The 25,516-nt window shown below is 36.0% G+C and overlaps 2 protein-coding genes across 9 annotated transcripts; both read left to right on the top strand.

The window, feature by feature from the left end:
• Positions 1-1,386: 1,386 nt before the first annotated feature.
• Positions 1,387-10,089, top strand: LOC120003716 (BRASSINOSTEROID INSENSITIVE 1-associated receptor kinase 1-like). The gene is made up of 11 exons (XM_038852767.1): positions 1,387-1,721; positions 2,159-2,291; positions 2,389-2,460; positions 4,810-4,953; positions 5,485-5,556; positions 5,667-5,738; positions 5,830-5,909; positions 7,144-7,272; positions 7,341-7,682; positions 8,068-8,462; positions 9,456-10,089. Exons 1-11 carry the CDS (start codon positions 1,625-1,627, stop codon positions 9,768-9,770), a joined length of 1,851 nt encoding a protein of 616 aa, XP_038708695.1. The 5' UTR covers positions 1,387-1,624; the 3' UTR covers positions 9,771-10,089.
• Positions 10,090-12,115: 2,026 nt separating this feature from the next.
• Positions 12,116-20,677, top strand: LOC120003813 (aminotransferase ALD1, chloroplastic). 8 transcript variants are annotated; one of them, XM_038852912.1, is made up of 12 exons: positions 12,118-12,374; positions 14,047-14,143; positions 14,265-14,409; positions 14,767-14,922; positions 15,044-15,111; positions 15,538-15,654; positions 17,150-17,212; positions 17,475-17,579; positions 17,778-17,828; positions 18,534-18,854; positions 19,324-19,530; positions 20,114-20,677. In XM_038852912.1, the coding sequence occupies exons 6-12, from the start codon at positions 15,544-15,546 to the stop codon at positions 20,402-20,404; spliced, it is 1,149 nt and encodes a 382-aa protein (XP_038708840.1). In that variant the 5' UTR covers positions 12,118-12,374; positions 14,047-14,143; positions 14,265-14,409; positions 14,767-14,922; positions 15,044-15,111; positions 15,538-15,543; the 3' UTR covers positions 20,405-20,677. The 8 variants fall into 8 exon arrangements, with proteins under 8 accessions (XP_038708837.1, XP_038708840.1, XP_038708841.1 ...); XM_038852913.1 differs by having other exon boundaries at positions 14,047-14,153; positions 14,265-14,397; XM_038852911.1 differs by having other exon boundaries at positions 14,047-14,153.
• The last annotated feature ends 4,839 nt before the right edge of the window (positions 20,678-25,516 follow it).

The raw sequence follows: 25,516 nt of genomic DNA, 5'->3' as shown, positions 1-25,516 counted from the left end.
TTTTCTATTAATCACAAACAATTATTACATTGTTTATCATCATCGCAAATGGTTCAGTGCAGCAGAATCAGACCCAAAACTCAATATATGTTGAATTGTCCTACGTAATCAAATTAGGTCAATTATTTTATTTTAAATTAATGTACAATGTAAACCTTAAAGTGATTTTATATTAATATTATTAGTCATCTAATATAACCGTAATTTAGATACGCCAAACGCACCTCACAGCACCGCACGACACCGCATCACAGTTTTAAAAGTGATGTGTCAAACAGCTTTTTACGTTCCAACTCACCTCACAGCACCACAGTTTTATAACTCACAACATCATACCACACCTCACAGCATTCCCAAACAAGCCCCATGTCTGCTGCCACCCGTCCTATGTTCATCTATGATTTTACTATTCTTTGTTCAACATGGGGCAAAATCTCATCTTTGCTGCCACCAAAAGTGGGCCCACTAGAAGAACAACCATTGACTAATTATAATGCAGTCAAAAACGAATTGTTCATCAAATTTTCAAGCAGAAGAACAGCACTAATTATAATGCACTAAACACGAACTTAGTCCTTGAAACTAGTGAAGTGGCAAATAAGATAAAAAAAAATAGAAAATCTTAAGAAACAAAATGACCACCGCAATAGATTGCAAAGAAAAACCAAAATCAGAGATAAAGGGCGGGGAGGAGAGAGATCGAGACGAAGAGGGGGAGATGCGTAGATTTCGTAGATCTTGTGGAAAGTCTAGAGAAGACGAAGAGAGAGAGATTGCATAGAGAGAGAGGAGTTGCAGAGAGAGACAGAAGAAGAGAAATTGAAATAACTAATTTCAAAAAGACATACACATCAGCAATCCTAATCAGCATGCCAAATAGACTGGGAAGTTGCTGGGACAAAATTTTGCTGGGATACTTATAGTTTTGGCCATAAAATAAATGAGAAGCACATACCATTTCATTAAAGAAAATAAACTTGAAGACGCCCAAACCCACTGACTAAACTTGAGTAAGTCCACTAGAAGATGGGCTAAGCTGTCACTATTTAATGAAGCCTAAGCCCAAGACCAAGCCCAGTTGTTCTACAAAAGAAACAAAAACAGCAGCTCACGTGCTGGTTAACGTGAGGACGTTGATGCTTGCTTTCTTTCTAACTAAAAATAGCTCGCTGACTTGACTGACGGCTGCGTTTTTCTCTGTTAAGCGAGTGGGGGTTGTGGGTCCCACCCTCCCCACCGCGCGGGCGTGCGTCTTTGATTTGACCTTCCAGTTCTCACCTTGTACTCTTGTAGTTTACTTTACTATTGTTTTAAAAAAAATAGAAAAAACAAAAACCCTAATAAAATTAAAATTAAATTAAACAATATTGAAAAACATGTTGGGATACTCGGATGCCCCGTAATTAAATCGAAGATTTGATTGAAACCCCCCAAATTCGTCTTTTCTCTCTCTGCATTTTCTCACCAGAAACAAGCGGTCTTCGATTGCTGTTCGAAGTCAACGGTGTTGGAATTTCTCAAAATTTGATGGTATGAGGAGGAAATCGGGGTTCTAGCGGATGATGGAGTGTTGAAATGTTGGAATTTTGATGTTAGGAAGTGGATATTGGGGTTTTAGCGAACGATGGAGCGAGCGGTAACGGTGATCTCGGGCTCCACTCTCGTCTGCTCAGTTTTTGTTTTTCAATTGATTCTTTTGAGAGTCGCTGCTAATACTGAAGGTGTGTACGGATTTTCACTTATTTGATTCAATCTCAATTTTTTTTTATGTGTGGTATGTAAGCTTTTTGTGGACTGTTTTTCCTGTTATTGTCAGGGGAATCAAATTTAGGATTATGAAGATCTATATTTAGTTATGAATTTTAGAATTTAGTTTTAGCTCCCAATATGGATACATTAAGGGCACATTTAGATTTCTAACTTGAAGTGGAGCTTCTAATTATGGTGGCATGACTGATTTTATGATTTTCCTGTTGTAAATAGCAATCTTGGATTAGATATTCTTGGCCTAATGTTGATCTCCATTAATTGACCTCATTTAAAGGATTTAAATTTTCTGGACTTGGATAGTTTGGTAAACATGGCCTTTATGCGGATAAATTATGTTGTATGATGTTATTGATGATTTATGATGGGTGTCTTATGTCATGTGATGTAGGCGATGCATTGAATGCGTTAAAATCCAATTTCGATGATCCTAACAACATACTACAGAGTTGGGATCCTACCCTTGTTACTCCCTGCACTTGGTTTCATGTCACTTGCAACAGTGAAAATAGTGTCACACGAGTGTAAGCTTTCTCACTTGCTGTTTTGAACTAATTATGCCTTCTATTTTTAGTTTTACTTAAGCATGATATCATTGTGTTGCCATCTTTTTTCGCTTAGTGATCTTGGAAATGCAAATTTATCTGGGAAATTGGTTTCGCAGCTTGGTCAGCTTCCTAATTTGCAGTACTTGTAAGTTCTTTATGTGCTGAGGCTTTTTTGATTATAGTCTTTTGTGTTCTGATTGGATAATGATTGTTACTATTGATGGATTGCGTATTTCTTTCTTGCAGTTTTCACTAAGTATAGCACACAGTCGAGCTTCTTATTACATTCCTAGTACCTGTATGTCTCTGTTGCACAAAGCTGCATTTTGATAAGAATAGTGGTTAAAAGGTTTACTATGGTAGCCTATGTAGAGTAATGAGATGCAGTATACTACTAGTTCATGAAGTTTCTAGAGAGCAAGTTCTTATACATTGAGTTCTAACAATATGCATTCTTTTAAGTGACAATGGGGTTGCAGTGTTACTAACTGCTGTGACAGGGTTTTGACAATAGGAAACGGATTGGTTTTAATGTTTTTTGATTTTTGTTACTGATAGAAAACTGTGTCACTAATCTTAAATCAGTAGAAAACTAAATTCCTTTTTTGCCCTTAATCGCTACCCTTGTGCAGGGCAGTGAGGAGCTTGACCATTTGAACTAATATTGCTTCTCTAAAATGATGAGTTCGTATACAGTTGGAATTAGGGAATTGGATAAACAACATAAGCCTCAAAGAAAAGTAGAAGGTGAATAACATGAAAGAACAGTTAGAATTTGACTCAAAGCTGAGCAATCTGATGTGCTCTAAGAACTCCTTGAACAATCCTGATTCCTGATAGATTAATCGGAGTAGAAGACCAAGATACTGGCCAGGTAAAGCAGTGATTTCGCACCCTAGGGCATCAGCAAGGGCATCAACTCTGAAAGCTGGACCAACAGCTGTGATATTGCTTTTGCCAAGGTTCACCTTCAAACCGGATGCTGCCTCAACCCAACATGGGTCTAAGATTAATGTGTTGATCTAATTTAGCACCACACATGATTGGAGTATCTTCTCGTATAAAAATTGAGAGATGTGACGTGGTCTTCACCCAACCCTATTTTATTTCCCTCTACAAGCACATCTTCGACTCCCTTTTCATTGCTTCCTCTGATTGTATCAATTGCAAGAATGCACAGGAAGGGGGACAAAGGCTTTGAAGAATGAAAAAAATTAGAAGCTCCATCATTTATAATGACAGAAAGGCTGTAGTTATGCGGGTTCTCATCCAGTTGATCCATTTTTCTTTAAACCCTCTCTTTCCCATAACAAAAAATAACAAATTCCGATTGAGGTTGTCGAATTTTTCTCCATGACGAGCTTGTAAAGGAGAAATTGTTGCTCAGAATTAAATAATAATCCACAATCTCATTTGCAATAGAAACAGCATCGAGAATCTGACGGCCTTGAACTTATGTATTCTGAGTGGGATTGATGATTTATTTTATCACCTGGTTAAGTCTATTGGTGAGGACTTTCGATAACCACCTATTAACACTGGAAGTAGATTGATGGGCCTGTTCTCTTTTATTCCTTGCTCAACACAGCAATCGAGAGGCAGCAATATGTCAATCTGTCTGTCATATTTTTCCTCATCTCTCTTTTTATGTTTTTTATTGAAAATTTTTTATTGAATGTCACAAATGTGCCACCTGATATAGTACAAGGAGAAGAAAAAACAGACAATTAAGGTACAAAAAAAATCTTAACATTTGCAATGAATAAGGAAGTAACTAACAGTCTCCACTTTGTCTTTACAAAGGAAACACCCGTATCTCCTATCTCTTGCAACTGCTTGTCTTTGACCGATAAGTTCTTATTCTCGAGCTGTCGGGTCTCCATTCAACTTTATTGGTCCTTCGCGTTGCAATTAATATTGATATTCCTTCCTGTCCCGTTCATCAAACCGTTGCTCTAGGAGCAGAGAACATATTTTTTGTACTGAGAACTCCAATACTACTCATATACTTCTTTTATGTGTCTGCTGAAATATTAGTTGGCAGAGGTTGATTACCATAGTTTGCTTCAACATTATAAATGCTTCTTCAATGTCAGTGTATTTAATTATTTATTCCTTCCAAAAGAAATTTTTGGTTGTGTTTATTACAAGGGAAATTTATTTAGGAACTGATCTTTCAAGAACTCTCTTATCCGTCCCCTGTGTTTGTCCAGTAGACCTTTCTTTTGCTGCATTAGGTAGTACTTGTTTGGTTGAACAGATGGAATGAACATTTCACAATTCGATATGTTTCTTTTAATAAAAAAAGGGCTACTGTGCCAGTGTGCCTTGTGTTTCTATCTTTGTGCCATTTTGTCTTAATAATGTCTCTGGCACTGCCTGCAGTTGAATGTATAATGGAACTTCCTGTGTTTTTTTTTTGTGTGTAGAATATGATTCCATTAGACTTTTTTCTTTTTTACTCTGGAATATTAAGTTTTGCTTTTTATGACAGGGAACTTTATAGCAATAACATAAGTGGAAGAATTCCAGAGGAGCTTGGGAATTTGACGAACTTGGTGAGCTTGGATCTTTACTTGAATGGGTTAACGGGTACAATTTCACCGACCTTGGGCAAGCTTTCGAAACTTCGTTTCCTGTATGCACACGTATCTTTAATCTTTTTTTTAATCCGTGAACTTATTATGTTTGTTCTTTGTCACTCATAATTTTCATATACTCTTATTTTCCGTTGACAATATTTGACGGCCATAGTTTGTAGTAGTTATTACAGCAAAACAAGAGAAAAAGGTTTCTCACTCCATGGTTGTTAATATTTGTAAGCTAGTCAATTTCGTGCCACTTTATAATGATAAGCTGACATTAACGTGCCTACACTATGTTACTCATGTCTGTTCACTAATTATTTTCACAGTAGTGGTTATAATTCACAGGCTATTTATTGATTGGAAGAATGCACAGGCTATAACTCTGAAGAGAGTCTAAATTCGCTTGTCTAGACAACAAAGTTGCAATTAGAGATATGTTGCGCTGTTATATGAGTATAACATTGAGCAATATGCTTCAGGCCATTTGATATTATTATCCATTAGTTATGGGTTTCTAGAATGCAATATCTTTGTTCTAAATTCTGCCCCTAGAAAATAATATTTTCTCTCTAATGAAACAGGCGTCTTAACAACAACAGCTTAACTGGAACTATTCCCATGTCGTTGACCGCTGTTATGTCATTGCAAGTCCTGTAAGTGTTTGAATGATGTCTTTAGTACTTCCATTTCAAAATAGATATTCAATTCACTGTTTCATTCAGGTGTGGTATGTATCTTTCCTGTAACTTATATTGCCATGCAGGGATCTTTCAAACAACAAACTGACCGGGGATATCCCAGTCAATGGGTCATTTTCACTTTTTACTCCCATCAGGTTTTCCTCGTGTAGTTTATAACTTCTGTGCTCATTTATTGGACTAACCTATCAAATCATATTACTGACTGTGGCATTCCCCCTTTCGCAGTTTTAAAAATAATCAACTTAACACTCCTCCTGTTTCTCCCCCTCCTCCGATTGTTCCGAATCCCCCGGCTCCATCTACCGGTTAGTATACCTTTTGGAATTGGAGAGTTTGAATTTCTGTTACCTGTGAACTAGATCCTGAAAATAGCTAGTGACGAGCAGGTAAAACTGTTTGGGATTAAGGCTTTGATGATGAGGATGGTTTGATATGAAGGATGGAAAAATATAAGAGAGATTTTCTCTCTTTTGAATGGAGGAGGAGAATAATCTATTAAGTATGGTAGTGTCATGAATATAATTCTTTCGCACGTCCAAGTTCTTGGAAATTGGAATGTAGTTGAATCCAGGAATAAAGAGTAGCTATCATGCATTTTAATGAAATGAAATTCACGGGTTGAAGTTACAATACCAGCTCTGGTGACAGGAATTAGGGTTAGGACTTAGGAGTCTCTATCCAATACATTGACCATTTCTGTCGGCAGTCATGATCTCTGTATTTACCCTTTAATTTCAGTCAGAATTTTCTTTACTCTTTTGCCTGAATTTGTTTCATGATTAGTGCCTTCATAGATTTACTTGTATTCTCCTATTCTTTTTAAATTTAAACAGAATTTAGAACGAATATGTGCAAGAAAACAATTTGATGAGCAAACATGTTTAAGAAATAACTATCAGTGGTGGAGTGCTTTGCTGTTGATACTTAATAGTCTTTAGAGTCTAGACCAGCCACTTAACATTACATTACATTCACAAAAATTCAAATGTAGTTTCCTCTTTACCGTGATATTTTGTTTTCTTTTAGTGACCAAACACTAGTATTTTGTCAGTGATAGAGTTGAATATTAACTGATGTCTTCAGTAAAGTTTTATGTACATGTTATAATTCCCCTGAGACTCACATGGTTGTGCCTAGAGCCACAAACAAAATGGCATTGATTAAACCATTGTAATCAACTTCTAAGTTCCAACCACATAAAGATTGCCCTGAGGTGTTTTGTCTTCATTTTGGATAACCAGTAGAATAATATTCTGTATTTTTCTGCATTTTGTGCAACGTTGGAAAAAGTTAAAAAGAAAAGCCACTCATAAAATTGAATAGATTCTTTTATCCATATAATATTATAAAATCGTATGAAAGCAAGTTAATTTCTTTGGAACCATCTTTTCTTGCAAGCAATTTTATAACAGAAAATATTACTGGTGAAATAAATAGACACTGAATGAAATTTTGATTGAATTGACACCTGATAAAATGATATATTTGCAAAACCAGTCAAATTTGGCACCTTTAATTCATAAAATGCCACCTCAACAGGTAACAGTGCCACTGGGGCTATTGCTGGAGGAGTCGCTGCTGGTGCTGCTCTCCTATTTGCTGCTCCTGCAATTGCACTTGCTTACTGGCGGTTGAGAAAACCACAAGATCATTTCTTTGATGTACCCGGTTAGTATTTTATGGAAAAAGGGCATCATGATTTCTGTACGGAATCTAAAGTCTGCATTTCTTTGCAGCTGAAGAAGATCCAGAAGTCCATTTAGGACAGCTCAAAAGATTTTCTCTCCGTGAACTACAAGTTGCAACTGATGCTTTTAGCAATAAAAATATTCTGGGTAGGGGTGGATTTGGTAAAGTCTATAAGGGACGGTTAGCTGATGGTTCTCTAGTGGCAGTCAAGAGATTGAAAGAGGAGCGTACTCAGGGTGGGGAGCTGCAGTTCCAAACTGAAGTGGAAATGATCAGCATGGCTGTGCATCGGAATCTTCTTCGTCTCCGTGGCTTTTGCATGACTCCGACAGAACGATTGCTTGTCTATCCCTATATGGCAAATGGAAGTGTAGCATCGTGTTTACGAGGTATTGCTTGCTAGCATATAAACTCTGCTGATGTACTTTTTTTGTCTGTTTTCACTGCATTAAGCATGTTTACTCCATTGTTTTTTTCCAATCTGTCTTTGCTTTTATACATGTTGCTGCTGGTCAATCCCCTATAATTTTAGCTTTATACTTTCAAAGAGGGTTTCAAGTACAAAGAAATAGATCATTTTCTTCTTCAGGAAGTTCAATACAACCCTATTTACAAGTACATGTTCTGAATTTTCCTTTTATAGTTATTAAATTTGATTATTTTCTTTGAGAACGTGGCATCTCTAAGAGGTAGAGCCGTCTGGCCCACCCCTAGAGAAGCTTCTTGTAACTGTGATGCAATTACATAGTTAGTTCACTTAGCACATTATTGTAGATCGCCCAGAGTCGCAAGCCCCGCTTGCTTGGCCAGCACGGCAGCAGATTGCTCTTGGTGCTGCAAGAGGGCTTGCTTACTTGCATGATCATTGTGACCCCAAGATTATTCACCGTGATGTAAAAGCTGCAAATATACTACTGGATGAGGAATTTGAAGCCGTTGTTGGAGACTTTGGATTGGCAAAACTCATGGACTACAAAGATACTCATGTTACAACTGCTGTACGCGGCACAATTGGGCATATCGCCCCAGAGTACCTCTCAACTGGAAAGTCTTCAGAGAAGACTGATGTTTTCGGGTATGGTGTCATGCTTCTTGAACTGATCACTGGACAGAGGGCTTTTGATCTTGCACGGCTGGCAAATGACGATGATGTAATGCTACTCGATTGGGTATGTATATCCATTCTCCCTTCTGCACCTCCCTACATCTTTCCCCAACATGGACTGTAGAGTTTAGTTTATTATTATTATTTTAAATCCTATTTTTCAGCCACTTGTGCAGTTGTGCCCTTAGTTTGGTAATTTAGGAGTAGATGGCATGTGAGTGAACTAGTTCCTTTTTTTTTGTATTTGATAGTGCATAGGATGTGATTCTCTTTGACTTTGATAGTATTCAAGGGCACGTGATTCTTAAGCCAAGTGCTTGAAGTTGGGCCCTCGACTTACTGCAGTTGATCGTTTCATTACCATACGGTTTCTAAATTCCTTGTTCTTAATGTATTCAAGTACTCGCTGTTCTAGGTTAGCTTAAATACATCACAGCAAAAATTTTGAGGGATTATTAAATATTGTCAGGGAAACCGAAAAGAGAAAAGGATGAGGAAAAGAAAAGAAAGAACGAACATTTGGGACAGTGGGAAAAAAATTTGTTTTTAGTGATCCTAATGACAATTAACCTGTTCCTCACACTATCTTGTTCTCTGATTTTCTTTGGCCGATGTACGTATTGTTCCCGTTTTCAAATTTAGCCGGTTCCCCCTTTCCTGCTATGTTGGGAATGAATTTGTCTACCGTAATTTTTTTTCTTAGAATTGTTCTTTATGTAAATTAAGGAACTTCTTGTCCTATCTGAGGTCTCAGAGACTCAGAGGCTTTTTGTGATAAAAGTTGATGGGGTTGGGTTTACTGATTTCATGGTTGCGGACAGTCATGCATTCGGGTAGCTTGGTTGGAGCATGTTATAGTATTTATTTTATTATTCACTCATATTGTTTTTAGGACACTAATCTGTTCACATACCAAAAAAAGGGGTAAACTTGTAAAGTTCCCCTCTACAAGCAATCTGGAAACTGGCTTGTTAACGTGTTTTTTGTAACCACCTCAGTAAATTTGACTGTATGGTCTCGTAATATTCTTTCCTCTCTGGCTTTCTTGTGGATTCAGGTGAAAGGTCTTTTAAAAGATAAGAAATTGGAGATGCTGGTTGATGCGGATCTGCAGGGCAATTATATTGACGAAGAAGTGGAACAGCTGATCCAGGTGGCTCTCCTGTGCACGCAAAGTTCCGCAATGGAACGACCTAAGATGTCAGATGTAGTGAGAATGCTTGAAGGTGATGGTTTGGCTGAGAAATGGGAGGAATGGCAGAAAGAGGAGGTGTTTCGTCAAGAGTTTACCTATCCCCACCACACAAATGCAAATTGGATTATGGATTCCACATCGAATGTCCCTCCGGATGAACTGTCTGGTCCTAGATGATCCTTTTCTGTCACCTGGTGAATGCCCTCCGAGGCCTTGTTTTGTATTTGAATCTGGTTCTTACACGTCTGTGCATATTAGTCCTTTTCTTTTTCCCTATTTTTTTTTTCATTCCTTTCTCCACTTATCTCTGGTCGGGGATGGGTTGATGTGTAGTTTATATTACACAATTGGAGTCACCTGATATAGCTGTAATTCTTATAGGGTTGGCCACTGGCATTGGCAAAACCTCTGGTGCTTGTTAACATGGCAGGAAAGGCCATTGGAGCACCCGTTTCATTTTTATTTATATATCACCAGAATTATTGAATGTTTTTTATGCCGGCTGGAACGAATATTTTTCAGAAGTCGGGAAGCACATGGTCCGCTGAAATTCACCTGACTAAATGTATTGAGAGACATGTTTGCAGAGGTGGTTGAGAATAGAAATGAAATGTTTTCACGGCATGAACTGCTTAGGAAAAAAAGAAAGAAAGAAAAGGGTATAGCCATGGGCTGGTTTTTCTTGGAAAATACACTGGTCTTACGCCTGTACTTTTGTGTGATATTTAATTAGCATGTAAATAGCATATTTCAGTGTTCATGAAATGCATATGATGATTACTAATTGTGGGTTACATGACAACAGCATAAAAATATTGGATGCTAACGCCATGAATCTTCAAGAGGCACACTGACAGTATAAATCGGCTACGGCTACGGCTACGGTTACATATGGTCCTTTTTCAGTCTTGAACTAGTCGGGCTAGTTCTATTAAGCTTACCGTAAAGCTTCAACTATTAATGGACATATCCTCAAAACTCTACAAATTAAGGCTAAAACAACTAGAGGACAATTATGGCAAGTATTTTACATCACATGAGAATATCCATGCTTGCATATGTTTTGCTTTGTACCCAACAAGCTCCCACCGAGTTATACCGACCAAGCCATAGTCGAGGTGTCAAACCGAGCAAACGGTACCTGAAGAGTCGTCAGACAGTGCATTTGAGCAGTGTGACTGAGTCGAGAAGACATCTCGGCTAAATCGAGCAGCATGTACCTCGGAAATCATGGATGATCAAACACCAAAGGGAGCTGAGAATCCTAGAGGAGAGAGACTCCGATTTAGAAAAGGAATCATGAAGTAATCCACTCTTTTGAAAAATCCTCTTAAACATCATGAAGAAATATATCTATTCCCACCAAAATAAAATTAACCCACTCAGACTCGTATAAAAGGGGGGCTCTAGTGTCAGGTAAATGATATTGAACTTTGAACTTTTTATGATTAAAAGCGATAACTCTGAGCATACTACTCTCCTACTAGCATTTCAGCTAACTTGAGCATCAGAACATCCCCGAGGTGAATCCTCAAGGACCCGTAAGCTTACATGTCTTCTTGTGCAGATCACCTAAGTATAAGCAAGAAGTCACTTCATGACAACTAACCCAATCATATGATACGTCGACAAAACCAAGCGAATTTTGAACGTTATCACATAATTAATTGATAACCCAGATATTTAGTCTTCCATAGAGTTGTTTTGTATTCCAATCACCAATGTTGAAGGGGGGAGTTTTTCACTTTTTTTTAAAGTTGAGGGCACTTGTCTTTGATTAGAGTTGATCGTGGGCAGGTTATCCAATGCATAGTCGTTCGCCAATCATGTTGACTACTAGTCAAATTTGTCATGAAACACAATCCGACTTGATTTTTTTGACGGGGATTTGGGAGAGATTTTGGCCCAAACAATTAATCGAGCCCACTAAGGATGAAAGATGGTATGGCTTTGAGAGGCCCTAGACTCGGCACTTGATTTCCAAGGAGTCCCGAATTTGATGGAGTCCCAAAAATTTGTACTCGGGCTCATTAAATGACAGACACTTTGCTCGGCCAGATGAATCCAACCCATTTGAGATTTGATCATTTCACCATTTAGCATTTTCCAAAAAAATTTAGGATAATGTTTGACTCTTCAAAAATGACTCTCCAAAAGATTCACATTTGATGTGGAATATTGGATATGAAATGAGTCCTATATTGTGTGTTTTTAGGATAATATTAGAGATGTCCAAAAAATGATCCCAAAATACTCCTATTTAATATGGAAAATATGGAGTGTTGAATGTGAAGTAAACTTTACATGTATATTTTTAATCAATGTTATTTTAATATCACATAAATTTAGGGAGTTTTGGGATCATATTTTGAGAGTTTTTAGTATTGTCGTGTTTTTAATCAATCATAAATTTAGGGAAACTTTTAGATTTTAATACCATATAAATTTAGAGAATTTTTGAAATTAAATTTTAAGATCTCTAGCAGCATTGTCCTAAAAATTAAAAAGCACAACCCCATTCCCATATCTGATAAAATTCAAATTTAACATGCAAATATATGTGATCATGATCTAAAGTCTAAACCGAAGCAAGGCAACTGATGATGTATAATGAAGCGACAAGCGCATTCATGGCTCTTGAGCGTAAACCCTAGTGAAGTTTAACCACCAGAAAATGCCTTTCTAGAACTCGATCAGGTGTGGACTGCTGCGAGATGGAATGGAGAACAGGAGTAGATATGATGTACTTGTTTTTCCTGCCAAACTTGGTTCTTCTTTAAGGTTTGATTATTCTTTCTACTTTCGCGAGTTAATTATGCTTTTTTTAATATAAATTTTTTTTTATCAGTATAGTTGCATATCGTTATTAGTTAATCATTTGTCCATTGACTGGAGAGTTTACCAGTGGTGGAGTTGAGGGTGCAAGAGGACGTAATAGGTTCAGTTCCTGGAAACGGCAGGCGTGTGGGAGTTGTTCACCTTTTACCTTTATTTCTCCCTTGACTGATTGAATTTAGTACCTTTCAACGAATCCAAAAACCTCACGCTTATTGACTTCTGTATTTTCCAAGTTTCAGATTATGGGTTTTAGTCAAATGCGGATACTCTTGTTTTAAATTCAGGTTCCATCTCTGAATTTTGATTTTGTCAAATATTTCTTATTTGATGACTAGAGTGTGTGTGTTCTGTCATTGACATTGGTTCTTTGCCAAAGTTAGATGTCTATATGTTTTCTTGTAATGGAATATAAAATTTTCCAATGCTGAGTTTCTTCATAGTTTCATATTAGACGAAGTCATTTTCATTGTAATTTCCTTCTTCTGCACTTAGAAAGTGACATGGGCATTATTTTATTTGATTTATTTGTAGAGTTCAGAATAATCTTTGTGGTCAAGCTTTTGGTAAACTCAATACATTTTCTTGGACACATTATATAAGTGCATCAGGAGGTGCACATGATATACTAGGCTTTGTGGGTATGATGCTTCTATGAAATTTCTGATTTTGTTTGTGAAATTTAAATATTTTTCTTTGCAAAAACATTTTAATGAGGTACAACAGTCCTTAAGGGTAAAAAGGGTAAACAACACCCGTGCACAACACTCCCGTAATGGGCGGGGTTGGGGACAAGCAAGATATACGCAGACCTTATCCCCACATTATATGTGGAAAGACTGTTTCCAGGAATTAAACTTGTGACCTCTAGGTTATACCCTTGCAACTCCACCACTGGGCCATGTCTTGTACAACAGTCCCTAAAAATTATGTGAAATACCGACTTATGGAGGCTGTTTCGGCTTTAGATATCAGAGAAATATGTGATATGATTGAGTACAAGTATTACACTTACATTCATCCTCTGCATTTGTGTAAACATGCAAAGGCTGTCAATGAAATGCTTTCTCCACTTTTTAAAGTTGGGAAAAATTTTAATGCGGTAGAACAACTAATTGAAACATCAGCGAGAATTGTGTGAATGAATGTAGAACCATATATTGAACTTATGGAGAATGTTTTGACCTTAAATACTGGAGAAATAAGGGATATAGTTTGGTATACATATAACGTACCTTCATCCATTTCATATGTGTGTTGAAAGACTGGCAACAAAATGTTTTCTTGACTTGTCAAAGTGAACACATTTCAAATTGTTTACCAATTGAATACGCCCAGTTAGAGCGTTGACTTGTTAGGTCTGTATGATACATGGCCTGTCAATCTCTAAGCTAGTTTGCTTATTATAACTTTAAGTTACCTCGCTTTTATTAAGTGCTAGTGATTTCATGTGTATTGCCAGCTTCAAATGGACATTTTCAAGCAGGCTAGTCATATGACCTAATTCAATGGAAGAAATGAAAATTAGTATTTTGTTGTGGAAAAGTATCTGATATGTTATGGAAGGCTGTTATGCTCAATATTTATGATTTCTCTCTGCATGTATTTTCTGGTACAGACAATTCATGGAGAACCATTTGTTGACTGAGCGACGGTTGCCAAACGAGTATTTTTGTTGACTAACGAGAAAGCTCGACCATTTTTTAGAACCTTTTGTATTAACTGGTTCTTTTTTTCTCCTTCACTTTCCAAATAGATTAGGTGACTAAATATTTCAAGATATTCTTTGATGAGAGCAACTTGATTGATCAATAGCCAATTCTCCATGCATTGTAGAAGTCAAGACGATCACTCAAAGAATATATCCTAAAAGGAAGAAATTAGGTGGATTTGTGGAAATCAGAGTTGTTGTGTAACTCAAAACAAAGACATGAAAGTGATGAATCATTCCAACAACTATGATCAAGTGGTAAAGCTCCAGGTGCTGGCGCGTGGTGTGAAACAATTGATTTTCATGTGTTTTTTTCCACATACTAACTAATAACTATTATAAGAAAATCGGTGGTTGCCTTTTGCCTAATTGAAATAAATCCTATTTGATGGAGACGTAAATTTTTTTAACACTTTTACGGTGTTGATTGACTGTAGTGTTATATATAAATGTTGATATGCATAGCTACTAATCTAGCATACTTTCTATTACCCATCTTACAAAAAGTAGAGTGCTTTAGAGGGTTGTGTCATTGAGAACGAATCCAAACACTACAATGTACAAGTTTTCAACTGGCAATTCCGCACCTTTTATATCTTTCCTACGACCTAAGATTGATCTTGGCAGGTACTGTATTCACGTTGGAAAATATAATCCAGAATCCCAATCTCTCATGCCTTTTATTTTCCTACATGCATAAGTAATTTTGTGCCCCCTACTCATTGGATTGTGCTACTGTTTACTGATCTAGACAAAATTCGAAGCACCAAAAGGAGGGAATTGGTATGTGCATTGTTCTGCATTTTTTGATTTATTCTTGTGCCTTCTATTCTGTTAGTTGTTTCTGTATGTCTTCTCCATGATCATGAATTTCTCATCTGTAGTTTATGTTGCTTGATCACAGTTTCTTTGACGAAGGTACCCCGCAATGTCAACTTGGAGAAGTTGCACAGTGGCTATTTATTTCCTGAGGTGCCCTTTATGATCTCCCATTTATTCTTCTCTTTGCTCAGATATTGATAGAACTTTTTTATGTCTGTCCTTTCATTTGTCCTTTCTTTTTTCCTTGTGAGGGTGGTAGTGAATTAAGCTATCCCCTCATTTTGTTTGCTCTCTTTCGACAAGTAGACTGATAATATACCTTCTGAATCCAAACCCTTCACCTGCTCTCACATTAAGGTGTTTGCAGTTTGCTAGATACAAAATTTTTTGATTGTCTGATTATTGACTTGAGACTAGGATCATCTATTTCTCTGCTCCCTTTACTTGCTCCGGTCTGTGCTAGCAATACCGTTGTCTAGTAATAGCTAAGTTGAATACTGTTGCCGACTTGGATCAGCCCCTTAGTTTCCTGATATGTGATATTGCTGCTAATAATTCTGATTGCATTTAAAGCAGATCTCGATGCATGAGATTCGACACATGGAGAAGTACCCAGGTGCAAAAGTGATAAGCCTTGGAATTGGTGATACTACACAGCCTATACCAGACATGGTAGCATTGAGCATGGCTGATGTAAGTTTGTGCCTTACTCAGTTTTTACAGCTTATGTATTGAGCTTCCATATTTTTATGTACTTTACCGAGAGCTAATATCACCTTGACTTCACCTATGTGCCCAAATCTATTCCGTTAAAAGTGTTAAGCTTGAATTCAGATTCGGTTTTCCTTTTCTTAAATGCAAATAATTTAATAGGTTTAATACAACATATATGTAGGTTTGTCAGTTTGATTTGAGCTTTGCAGTTTAAGGCCCATCAGATTAAAACCGAACTTGCATGAAACTGCCTATCCCCTACAGTTACTTTTCAATTATCCGGCTCTCTTTTTCGCTTATCTTGTTCACATACCCAATTTCTTATTTCGGGCTAGTTAATCTCTCTAGAAAATGGATTGGAGTAATCACGGTATTAAGTTTTAGCACATGGCTGCTTTTCTGTTTGTTGCTCAATGGCTATGTGGTTTAGTGGCCTTCATTTCATGTCATCGTTGAAAGGATTCGTGCCAGTGTCTACCATCATATACGATGATTACATGCATAAATATTTCTATCCTTCTAATGTTTGTCTAATTTAGTATCTTGTATTAGCTGCATACTCTAGCAGCTTGCATTGAAAAGTTAATCGCAGTGTTTAAAGGCAAAGATCAAGCTGGTCCTATGTGACCAGCATATGCAATATGTATCGCCTTCTAAACATGTAGAGTTGTAGCAAACAGATTTGAATCTTTAATAGATGACCTGGATAACTACTTAGTATTCACTATTCAGAAAATGGAAAAGGATTGTTACAGTTTGTGGCAGTATTGCTGTGAAATTGTGCAACTATAATAGATAATGAATAAACCACATGTGAAAACACATGTTAAATTATAACTTTGGTTGTCAATAAGTTAAAGAACCCTGCTGCCTGCTTCTAGTAGTTTTTATGAACTTCCAAGTCTGGAAATACTGTATTTGTTAGTTCGTATACTCAAAATAGTGAGATGTGCAAGCACATTTTACTTTGAGGAAAAGATTGTGAAGTGTTGCTTCTCCATTTTCTGGTAGAATTACTCTAGTTCTTAGTTGCATAATCAAGTCGGTTATGTTTAACGAGGGTTCTATCTTTGCAACCTGATAATCCAATTAGCGCAAGGGAACATGAGATCTGAAATCTGATAAATATTTAAGACACTACAACTTTAATTTTTTTGATGAAAACGAAAGTTCATTGTTAACCATTACTTGTAATCCTTGAAGCTGAATTAAGAAAAACTGTCATTATATTGTTGTAGAATTTTGTCAGAAAAATAGGGTGGTTGTTTGGTAAGCCGTAAGCTGTGTATGAAAAACGAAAGTTCATTGTTAACCATTACTTGTAATCCTTGAAGCTGAATTAAGAAAAACTGTCATTATATTGTTGTAGAATTTTGTCAGAAAAATAGGGTGGTTGTTTGGTAAGCCGTAAGCTGTGTATGAAAAATTAATCATCAGTATGAAAATAATTGGCCGCTGAGATAAAATTTTGCAGTTTGCTCATGCCCTTGCAACAGCTGAAGGTTATAGAGGATATGGAGCTGAGCAAGGCAATGAGGTATTGTCATGTTTGTTTTGCAGTCATTTGTTATTTGCAAATTTTTTTCTTGTTCTTTATAGAATCCCTGAATTTTTTCATATTTTTAGAATTTGATTACTTAATCTAGCTAAGTATCATTTGCTCTGGTGATCTTTTCACGGCAGTCCTTATTGCTGCCAGTTCTGTATGCAATGACAAATTTCTTCCTCTTTTTTTTCTTTTTCATTATCTGTTAATCAGGAACCTGTGCAATATGTTGACTTTTGTTCGTACCTGACAGGCATTAAGGAAATCAATTGCACAGAATTTCTACAAAGACCTACCTGTAAAATACACAGAAGTTTTTGTATCAGATGGTTCGCAGTGTGACATTACTCGCCTTCAGGTTAAGGAGTCTGTGGCTGTTTCTTTCAATTGTCATTCCTATTTTGTGGTCCTTTCGAGTTGGTTGGCATATTCTATACTCAAGGCCCTTTATACTCAAGGCCCTTTTTAAATGTTAGGACACTGTAGCTAGAAAACAGCTGTAGAATCAAATTAAGGTTTCTTTGCTATTAAGATTTTTTTGTTTCCATATCTGCAGTTGCTTCTGGGGTCAAATGTGACGATAGCGGTACAGGATCCATCCTTTCCGGTAATTATAGAATACACTCTCTTCATGCATTGTTTTAGAATATGTATAAATGATGTGAAATTTCTCAACCCAACAAGTTAACTTATTGGGTTGAATACAAGGTAACAAATCTTGATACATTTCATCATATTATAGCTAGAGGCTATTCAAGTATTTCAAATTCTGGTAGCCTAATAATGAATGAACTACCCAATATCTGTAATTTGTTCATTGAATCACTTAGTGGTCATTAACACCTTGATTTTACCCCTATTTATTTTTTCTTTATTCAAGGAATCAAGGTCTGAAAGAAACTTTCTTCTTGGGAAGTGTGTCAACTGTCAATCGTCTACAAAAGTATGGTGTTGCATGTAATGCATACCTTACACCTAAATAGTCATGTTTATCTCCTATAGTGGACGGTTCAAAGTTTTCAAGATGTCAATTCTAAAGTGACATTATCTTTTTTACTTTTCTGAAGTAGATTCAATTAAATTATATATCTTGTTAGTGCTTTGTAACCTCGTCTCTAATTTCTCTTAGGTTTTCTTAGTTGTTGCAAGTTGTGCGAAGCTATTTTGTATCTTTCCTAGAAATTATTGTATGTTTTATAAGAGGAACAACTCTCCGAATGAGAAAGCTATTATAGGCTATAGCATCCTATATAGTTTTTCAAATAATAAATTAGCATCAATGGCACTCACTTTAAGATGTTCTTTGTGGCAGGCTTACATAGACTCAAGTGTCATATTAGGGCAGGCTGGTGATTTGGAAGACCAAACTGGGATGTATCAGGATATTGAATATATGAAATGTGGGCCACAAAATAACTTCTTTCCCGAGTTAAAAGAAACTTCAAGAACAGATATCATCTTCTTTTGCTCTCCAAATAATCCCACAGGCCATGCAGCGACAAGGCAGCAATTAGAGCAAGTTGTGAAGTTTGCAAAGAAGAATGGATCGATCATAATTTTTGATTCTGCTTATGCTGCTTATATCACAGATGATTCTGCACGATCAATTTTTGAAATTCCTGGTGCCAGAGAGGTAACTATTAATGGCTATTGGTTTGACTTGTTTTGATAAATTTTTGATTTTGATTTGTTAGACATGCACAGGTGGCCTTCATCATGGTTATTATTGATCAGCCACTCGTTCCTTTCACTTACATATGCATTGGATGTATTCCAATTTTCCTCATTATAATTAATTCAAATGTGTTAAGCTCTTTTGTTGTTATAAACAATGTCATGACTCATGACTGGGGTTGAATAAAGGAATTGCTCCAATGAAACAGGGGAAAAAATGTCTAGCATCTCCCATAAAGCATCTATTTGCCTATGATTGTGATTGAATTATGACAATCATTCTTAGTGAATATTCATGTGATCCTTAAGAAGTAAATCTATCGTAAAATGTAAATGACAGTGAACACCCTGACACTGTACGATTTGCTAAACTTGCTTCTTAAACAGTTCATGGCAGATCGTCCATTATTTCATTTTTTTTTTTGCAGGTTGCAATCGAAATATCATCTTTCTCAAAATTTGCTGGTTTTACTGGAGTTCGTCTTGGTTGGACGGTAATACCTGAAGAACTCCAATTTTCAAATGGATTTCCTGTCATAAAAGACTTCAATCGTATTGTCTGCACTTGCTTTAATGGTGCTTCGAATATAGCTCAGGCTGGTGGACTAGCATGTCTCTCCTCAGAAGGCTTAATGGTAAGTTATTCTTCAAGCAAGTTCCCAGAATAATAGAGTCATCAAATTTCATTTGCTTCAAGTTTTATGTGTATGAATGTGTTAGGTTCTGTTACTTTCTTCTATGCAAGTTCTGCATCATGTTTATGTTTATGATATCAACAACTTTCATGGTTAAAAGTAGAGTTGAATCTAGCTTTCAGAAAATTATGGCAGGAGCCTGAAAGATTGAGACATCACTGTTACCTTGAACCCTTCGGGCTCTGTTTAGGCGAGGAATAGGTATTGGGAAAATAAGACCTTATATCGCCTTTGAAGAAAAGTCTCCAAACCTTGCGAAGCTTAGGTAGTCACAAATGCCCCTCACCCTCCTTCCAAATCGTATGTGAAACTGACGGATATATTGTTCTCGCAGCTATCAACTGTGTCCTAGAAAAGAAAAAGACTAGGAGAAGCTATAAAGTTAAAGAACTGCCCATGTAAATTTAGGGAAACATCTTAGCAGTCGTTTATGTTGCCTTTCTGACCATTTTGACATTAAGTTTGAATTGTTATGAAGGAAAAAAAATTGGTAATTTAATTTACTTTCACAAAACTCTTTCAGGCTGTGCGTGCCACTGTTGATTACTACAAGGAGAATGCAAAAATATTGGCCGACACATTTGCTTCTCTTGGCCTAAAAGCTTATGGTGGTAAAAATGCTCCTTATCTCTGGGTGCACTTTCCTGGTTTCGATTCTTGGGAAGTATTTGCTCAGATTCTTGAGAACACTCATATTATAACTGTGCCAGGCTGTGGATTTGGTCCGGGTGGGGAAGAGTATATTAGAGTCAGTGCGTTTGGACACCGGGAAAGTATAGTAGAAGCCTCGAGGAGGCTGAAAAAATTTCTTTAAGGTGAAGGGAACATTGTTCATTCCTATGGCTTATCCATCTTAAAACAAAAAACAAGGCGCGACCGCAGTTTTAAGAGATTTTCATCTAAATGTTGCTGCCATGTAGAACAAGGTTATGCTATGTGAGGCTATAGTAGGCTTCTAAATAACATTAAACTGGTTTAAGGTTGGCGTGCAATGCCTTTGTTTTGTTTTCTGAAACAAGTATTGTTTGTGTATGTAAGAAACACACACTTATCGCGCGAGCACGCACACTATCATTATTATATTCTCTCAATACTTTTGAAAAACACACCATATAGTTTTAGTATTTAATGGATCATCTCGGATGAAGATATCAGATTGTCAGGTGGTTCTAATGAGGTAAATATATCTCTACATAGAGATCAAAATAGAAAAGGGACTACCCTCACCGATTATATTAATGTTTTTTTTTTTCAAAAATAAGTTTGATTAATTGTAGATGTTAAAATGAACTTCTATTGTTGGAAAGATGATATTATTAGAAATGAAATACAACAAGAAAAAGAACATGATCTGATACAAGAATGTGAAGAACAAATTGGAGTTGATGTCACAAATGAATTTTCCATTGATATGGTAAGCTAAATAACATAATTAATATATGTTGTATTTTTGTTAATTTCTAACAAAATTAAATATATGCTCAGGTATTCAATTCACATCAATCGTTAATTGAATGGGTTCAAAATATTGGACGTAATCTAGGATTCGTTATTGTTACTAAATGTCAGATATTGGTGGATTTGGGAGAAGGCCAAAATTACTGTTACAATGTGATCGTGATGACACCTACAAAAAGTAAGAAAACCTCCACAAGGGTAATTGGCACAAAAACACAAAATTGGTAAGAATGTTATTGCGAACTGCAGAAAATGATTTCGAGACATGGAATCCTTAGATGCATTCTACTCCATGTGGCACACATTAATGGAATCAGAAATTAAGGTAGAGTATGTTTACAATTTATGCACTATCAAGATAATTTAACAAAACTATCCGACTGTCGTGGATTATATTAACAATGTATGGTTGACGTCATATAAATATATGTTTATCTTTGCCTGGACTGATAGTTATATGCATTTTGAAAACCTGACAACTAATAGAGCTAAGAGTCAGCATTCTAAGTTGAAGTGATACATGGGCATATCATAGTTGGAATTGGAGTTAGCATGGTTGTATATATAATCATCAGCTCCTTCAAGATCAATTCACAGTAGTAAAAGCTAGTTTCGAGAAGATGTCGAATAGTTTCGAGAATAGTAGAAATGTTATTCAACATCGATTCAAACCAACACAATTATGAGAAATATGTGGTTTTATTTTAGTTGACGCCTTCAATATGATTTTGGTAGAATTTGAGTGGTATAAAGTAGTCAGAGAAGACATCCACTATGGTAGATGTAAACTTCGTTTGATTAATGAATTATCATGTGTGCACGAGCTTGTAGTATATATGAACGAAGGTCCTCCTATACCTCTTGCATGCATTTATAAATTTTGGAAGAAACTTGACTTATTGCCATATGTTTCTCTTGAAGATGATGACATTGGTTGTAGCATCGAGCTACAAATGTTCACAGAACAATTTAAGATAAGTCAATGATTGGTAAAGTTAGTCCATTAAAGAAGTTGTGGGAGATAATTAATCCATCAATAACTGCACTTGTTGAACCAGTTGTAAAGACAAATACTCGTGGACACTCCTCCTCAAAGAATAAAGTAGACACATCTACTCTACATTTGAGTACGTTGAGTACTAATTTCTTCATTCTCAGAAGTCGAGTAGACACAATTGTTTGTCTATCTACAATCCTCCACGACTCCCTAAACAAAGGAGTTCAAGATTGAGTAAGGAGTTCAACATGTCTATCTTAGTATGTTACAACCTATTTTGCATCCTTACGTAATATCTGTAAAAGATGTAAGAGCGAATGAAAATTGTGGCTTTATGACTATTAGTAGGTTGCTTGATTTTGGCGACAATGTGTTGATCAACGTTCAGTGAAACTTGATTGACGAGCTAAGGACATTCTGGGCATAGTATGTTGATCTATTTGGTTGTTATGAGCGGGCATGGTCTATTTACAACTCACTGGACTTATACGAATCAGATAGACCAACACCTCTTCAAAACTGGATCACAAGGCTAGATATAGGTCATTGGATTGCTTCAAAGTACAATAATATATTACACCTTCTTAGTGCTAAACAATGCATGACATTTTTGGCTCTACGATCAATACCTCCACCGGTGCATGAATATGTAACTATTACTATCAGATCCGTAAATAGTAATCACTTTGTTCAGTTATCCTTGACAAAGAGTCACTTGATGCCTGCTATTATGATTTAATTTAGATATATGTATGATTGCGCAACTGAATGTGTTACATCATATACGGAAAAACTTACGACATATATTCAACATAATCAATTTATGTTTCTTTCTGAGGTCATTGTTTTGTAATTTACATAACATGCGAGAGTAGTGAGAATGATGTATTCGATTATTATTATGTGTCAAAAAGTAAATTCGTAAATTAGAGTCTCTTATATATTCATTTTAGTGATAATTGAAATGTTGACATTTAAAAAAGTATCTATATTATTATAAAAATACAAAAATGACATGACACATCAACTTCAAAACAAATAAGGGTGCTGCTATTAACACCCCCTCCTTACTTTATAAACTCCCCTTTTAGAAACTTACCGCATAACTTCAATAAAGTGAATGTTGTTGCAGCTATGAAAAATACCATTGAAATTGCAACCCAAAAGTGCTAGAATCCAAAAATTGATACTTAGCATGCAATTTCTATAAAAAAAAGGAATCAGATACAACAACCATGATTATCAATTCTATTGTTTTTTCAAAAAAAGAAACAACCATGATTATATATATAAAAAAACAACCCGATTATCATGACTATATTTAAGCATAGTGACAACAGAATTCTTGTAACAATATCTCTTTATCACTATGACAATGTTGTCAGTCTTGTCAATTGTTTCAAATATATTTCAATCCTCTTGTCCATCAATCTTGTCGTGTCAATTTTTGAAAATAAAAATGAAAAATGTAAATTAATGGTATCCACATGGTGTCAGATGTGTTAGTCTGTGTGCGGATTATGTGAAGTTTGAATGGTGCGCCCAACCTCATTCAGTATAATTATACCCATTTCTATCTTCAGTACTGCATACCCCAATCATGTCTTTTTTTTGCTTATAATCACCTTTCTCCTCTCACTCATTATAACTATAGACATTTATATCTTCAATTCTGTCTATACCAACCCTTTCCTTTTTTTTTGGCTTATAATCACCATTCTCCCATCCGAGGTTGAGAAAAAATTGATCATCTGAAATTATGGGGTGAAGATCTATGATTGTCAAGTGATTCTAGTGGTAAGCTAAATATATTAATTTTTATTTTTTCAATGATTATTTTGATTAATTGCATATATTAAAGTGAATTTGTATTGTTGGCAAGATGACATTGATAGAAATAAAATAAAACAAAAAGAAGAACATGATCTTGTAGATGAAAGTGAAGAAGGTATTGAAGTGGATGTTACAAATGAATTTTCTGCCGATATGGTATGCTAAATAACCAAATTAATACATGCTATATTTTGTTAATTTCTAACAAAATTAATACATTCTCAGGTATTCAATTCACGTCAATCGTTAATTGAATAGGTGCAAAATATTAGACGTAATTTGAGTTTTGTTATTGTTATTAAAAGGTCATAGATTGGTGGATTCGAGAGGAGACACAAATTATTGTTACAATGTGATCGTGGTGGCACCTCTAATAGTAAGAAAATCTCCACAAGGGTAACTGACACAAAAAAGAGATTGTTCATTCAGAGTGAAAGGGATGAAATTGAAGACAGATAATGATTGAATGGTAAGAGTAGTATGTGGAATGTATAACCATTCCGCGACATTATATATGGAGGGTCATTCATATGTCGGTAAGCTTTCTGCTGTTGAAAATGACATATTGGTAGATATGTCAAAGAATTTGGTGAAGCCACGAAACATCTTATACACGTTAAATAACAGGGATCCGAACAACTTGTCCACCATTAAAACTATATACAATACACGTTAGAAGTTTCGGACTGCAGGGACAGCTGGTAAATCTCAAATGCAACAACTAATGTCATTCCTACACTAGTACGAGTATGTTTTCTTTAATCGAATCAATGCTCAGACTAATGAGCTTGAAGAATTATTCTTTGCACATCCAGGCTTGTTAGAACTATTGCGTGCATTCCCGCATGTGTTATTAATGGATACTACATATAAAACTAACAGGTTCATGATGCCTCTATTTGAGATTGTGGACGTGACTTCAACGAAGATGACATTTTGCATAGGATTTGTATTCTTACAATCAAAAAAGGAGGACAATTATACTTGGGCACTGAATTGTTTGAGGTCTACAATGGATGAATCCACTTTTCAAGAGTTATTGTCATTGATAGAGATTTGACATAGATGAGGTCATGTGCCCAAGTTTTTCCCGAGATGATGAAACTGCTCTGTAGATGGCACATCAACAGAGTTGTTATAGCCCATTGAAACAAATCATTTCGAGACAAGTAATCTTGGGATTCATTCTACTCCATGTGGCACATATTATTGGAATCAGAAACCGAGAATGCGTATGTGTACAATTTATCTGCTCATGAGATAATTTTACAAAACTACTCCAAAGTCGTGAATTATATTAAAGATGTATGGTTGACGCCATATAAGGAGATGTTCATATCCGCTTGGACAGACACCTATATGCATTTCGGAAACCTGACCACTAAGTGGAAATAATACTTGGGCACATCACAATCGAACTTGGAGTCAGCAGTGTCGTCTATTCATCAACTCATCCAAGGTTAGTTCACATCAATAAAAGCTAGTTTGGAGAAAAGCAAAACTATTGTCCAACATCGATTCAAAACAGGCCAATTCCGAGAATTACGGGGTTTTGTCTCAGTTGATGCATTGAATCTGATTTGGTTGGAATTTGAATGGTCTACAGTTGTTGGAGAAGACATGTACTCTTGCATATGT

The sequence above is a fragment of the Tripterygium wilfordii genome, chromosome 8 (genome assembly GCF_013401445.1).
Source record: "Tripterygium wilfordii isolate XIE 37 chromosome 8, ASM1340144v1, whole genome shotgun sequence".
Lineage (NCBI taxonomy): Eukaryota > Viridiplantae > Streptophyta > Magnoliopsida > Celastrales > Celastraceae > Tripterygium > Tripterygium wilfordii.
The sequence above is the reverse complement of the archived record's forward strand: the minus strand, read 5'-3'. Positions and strand labels throughout refer to the sequence as shown.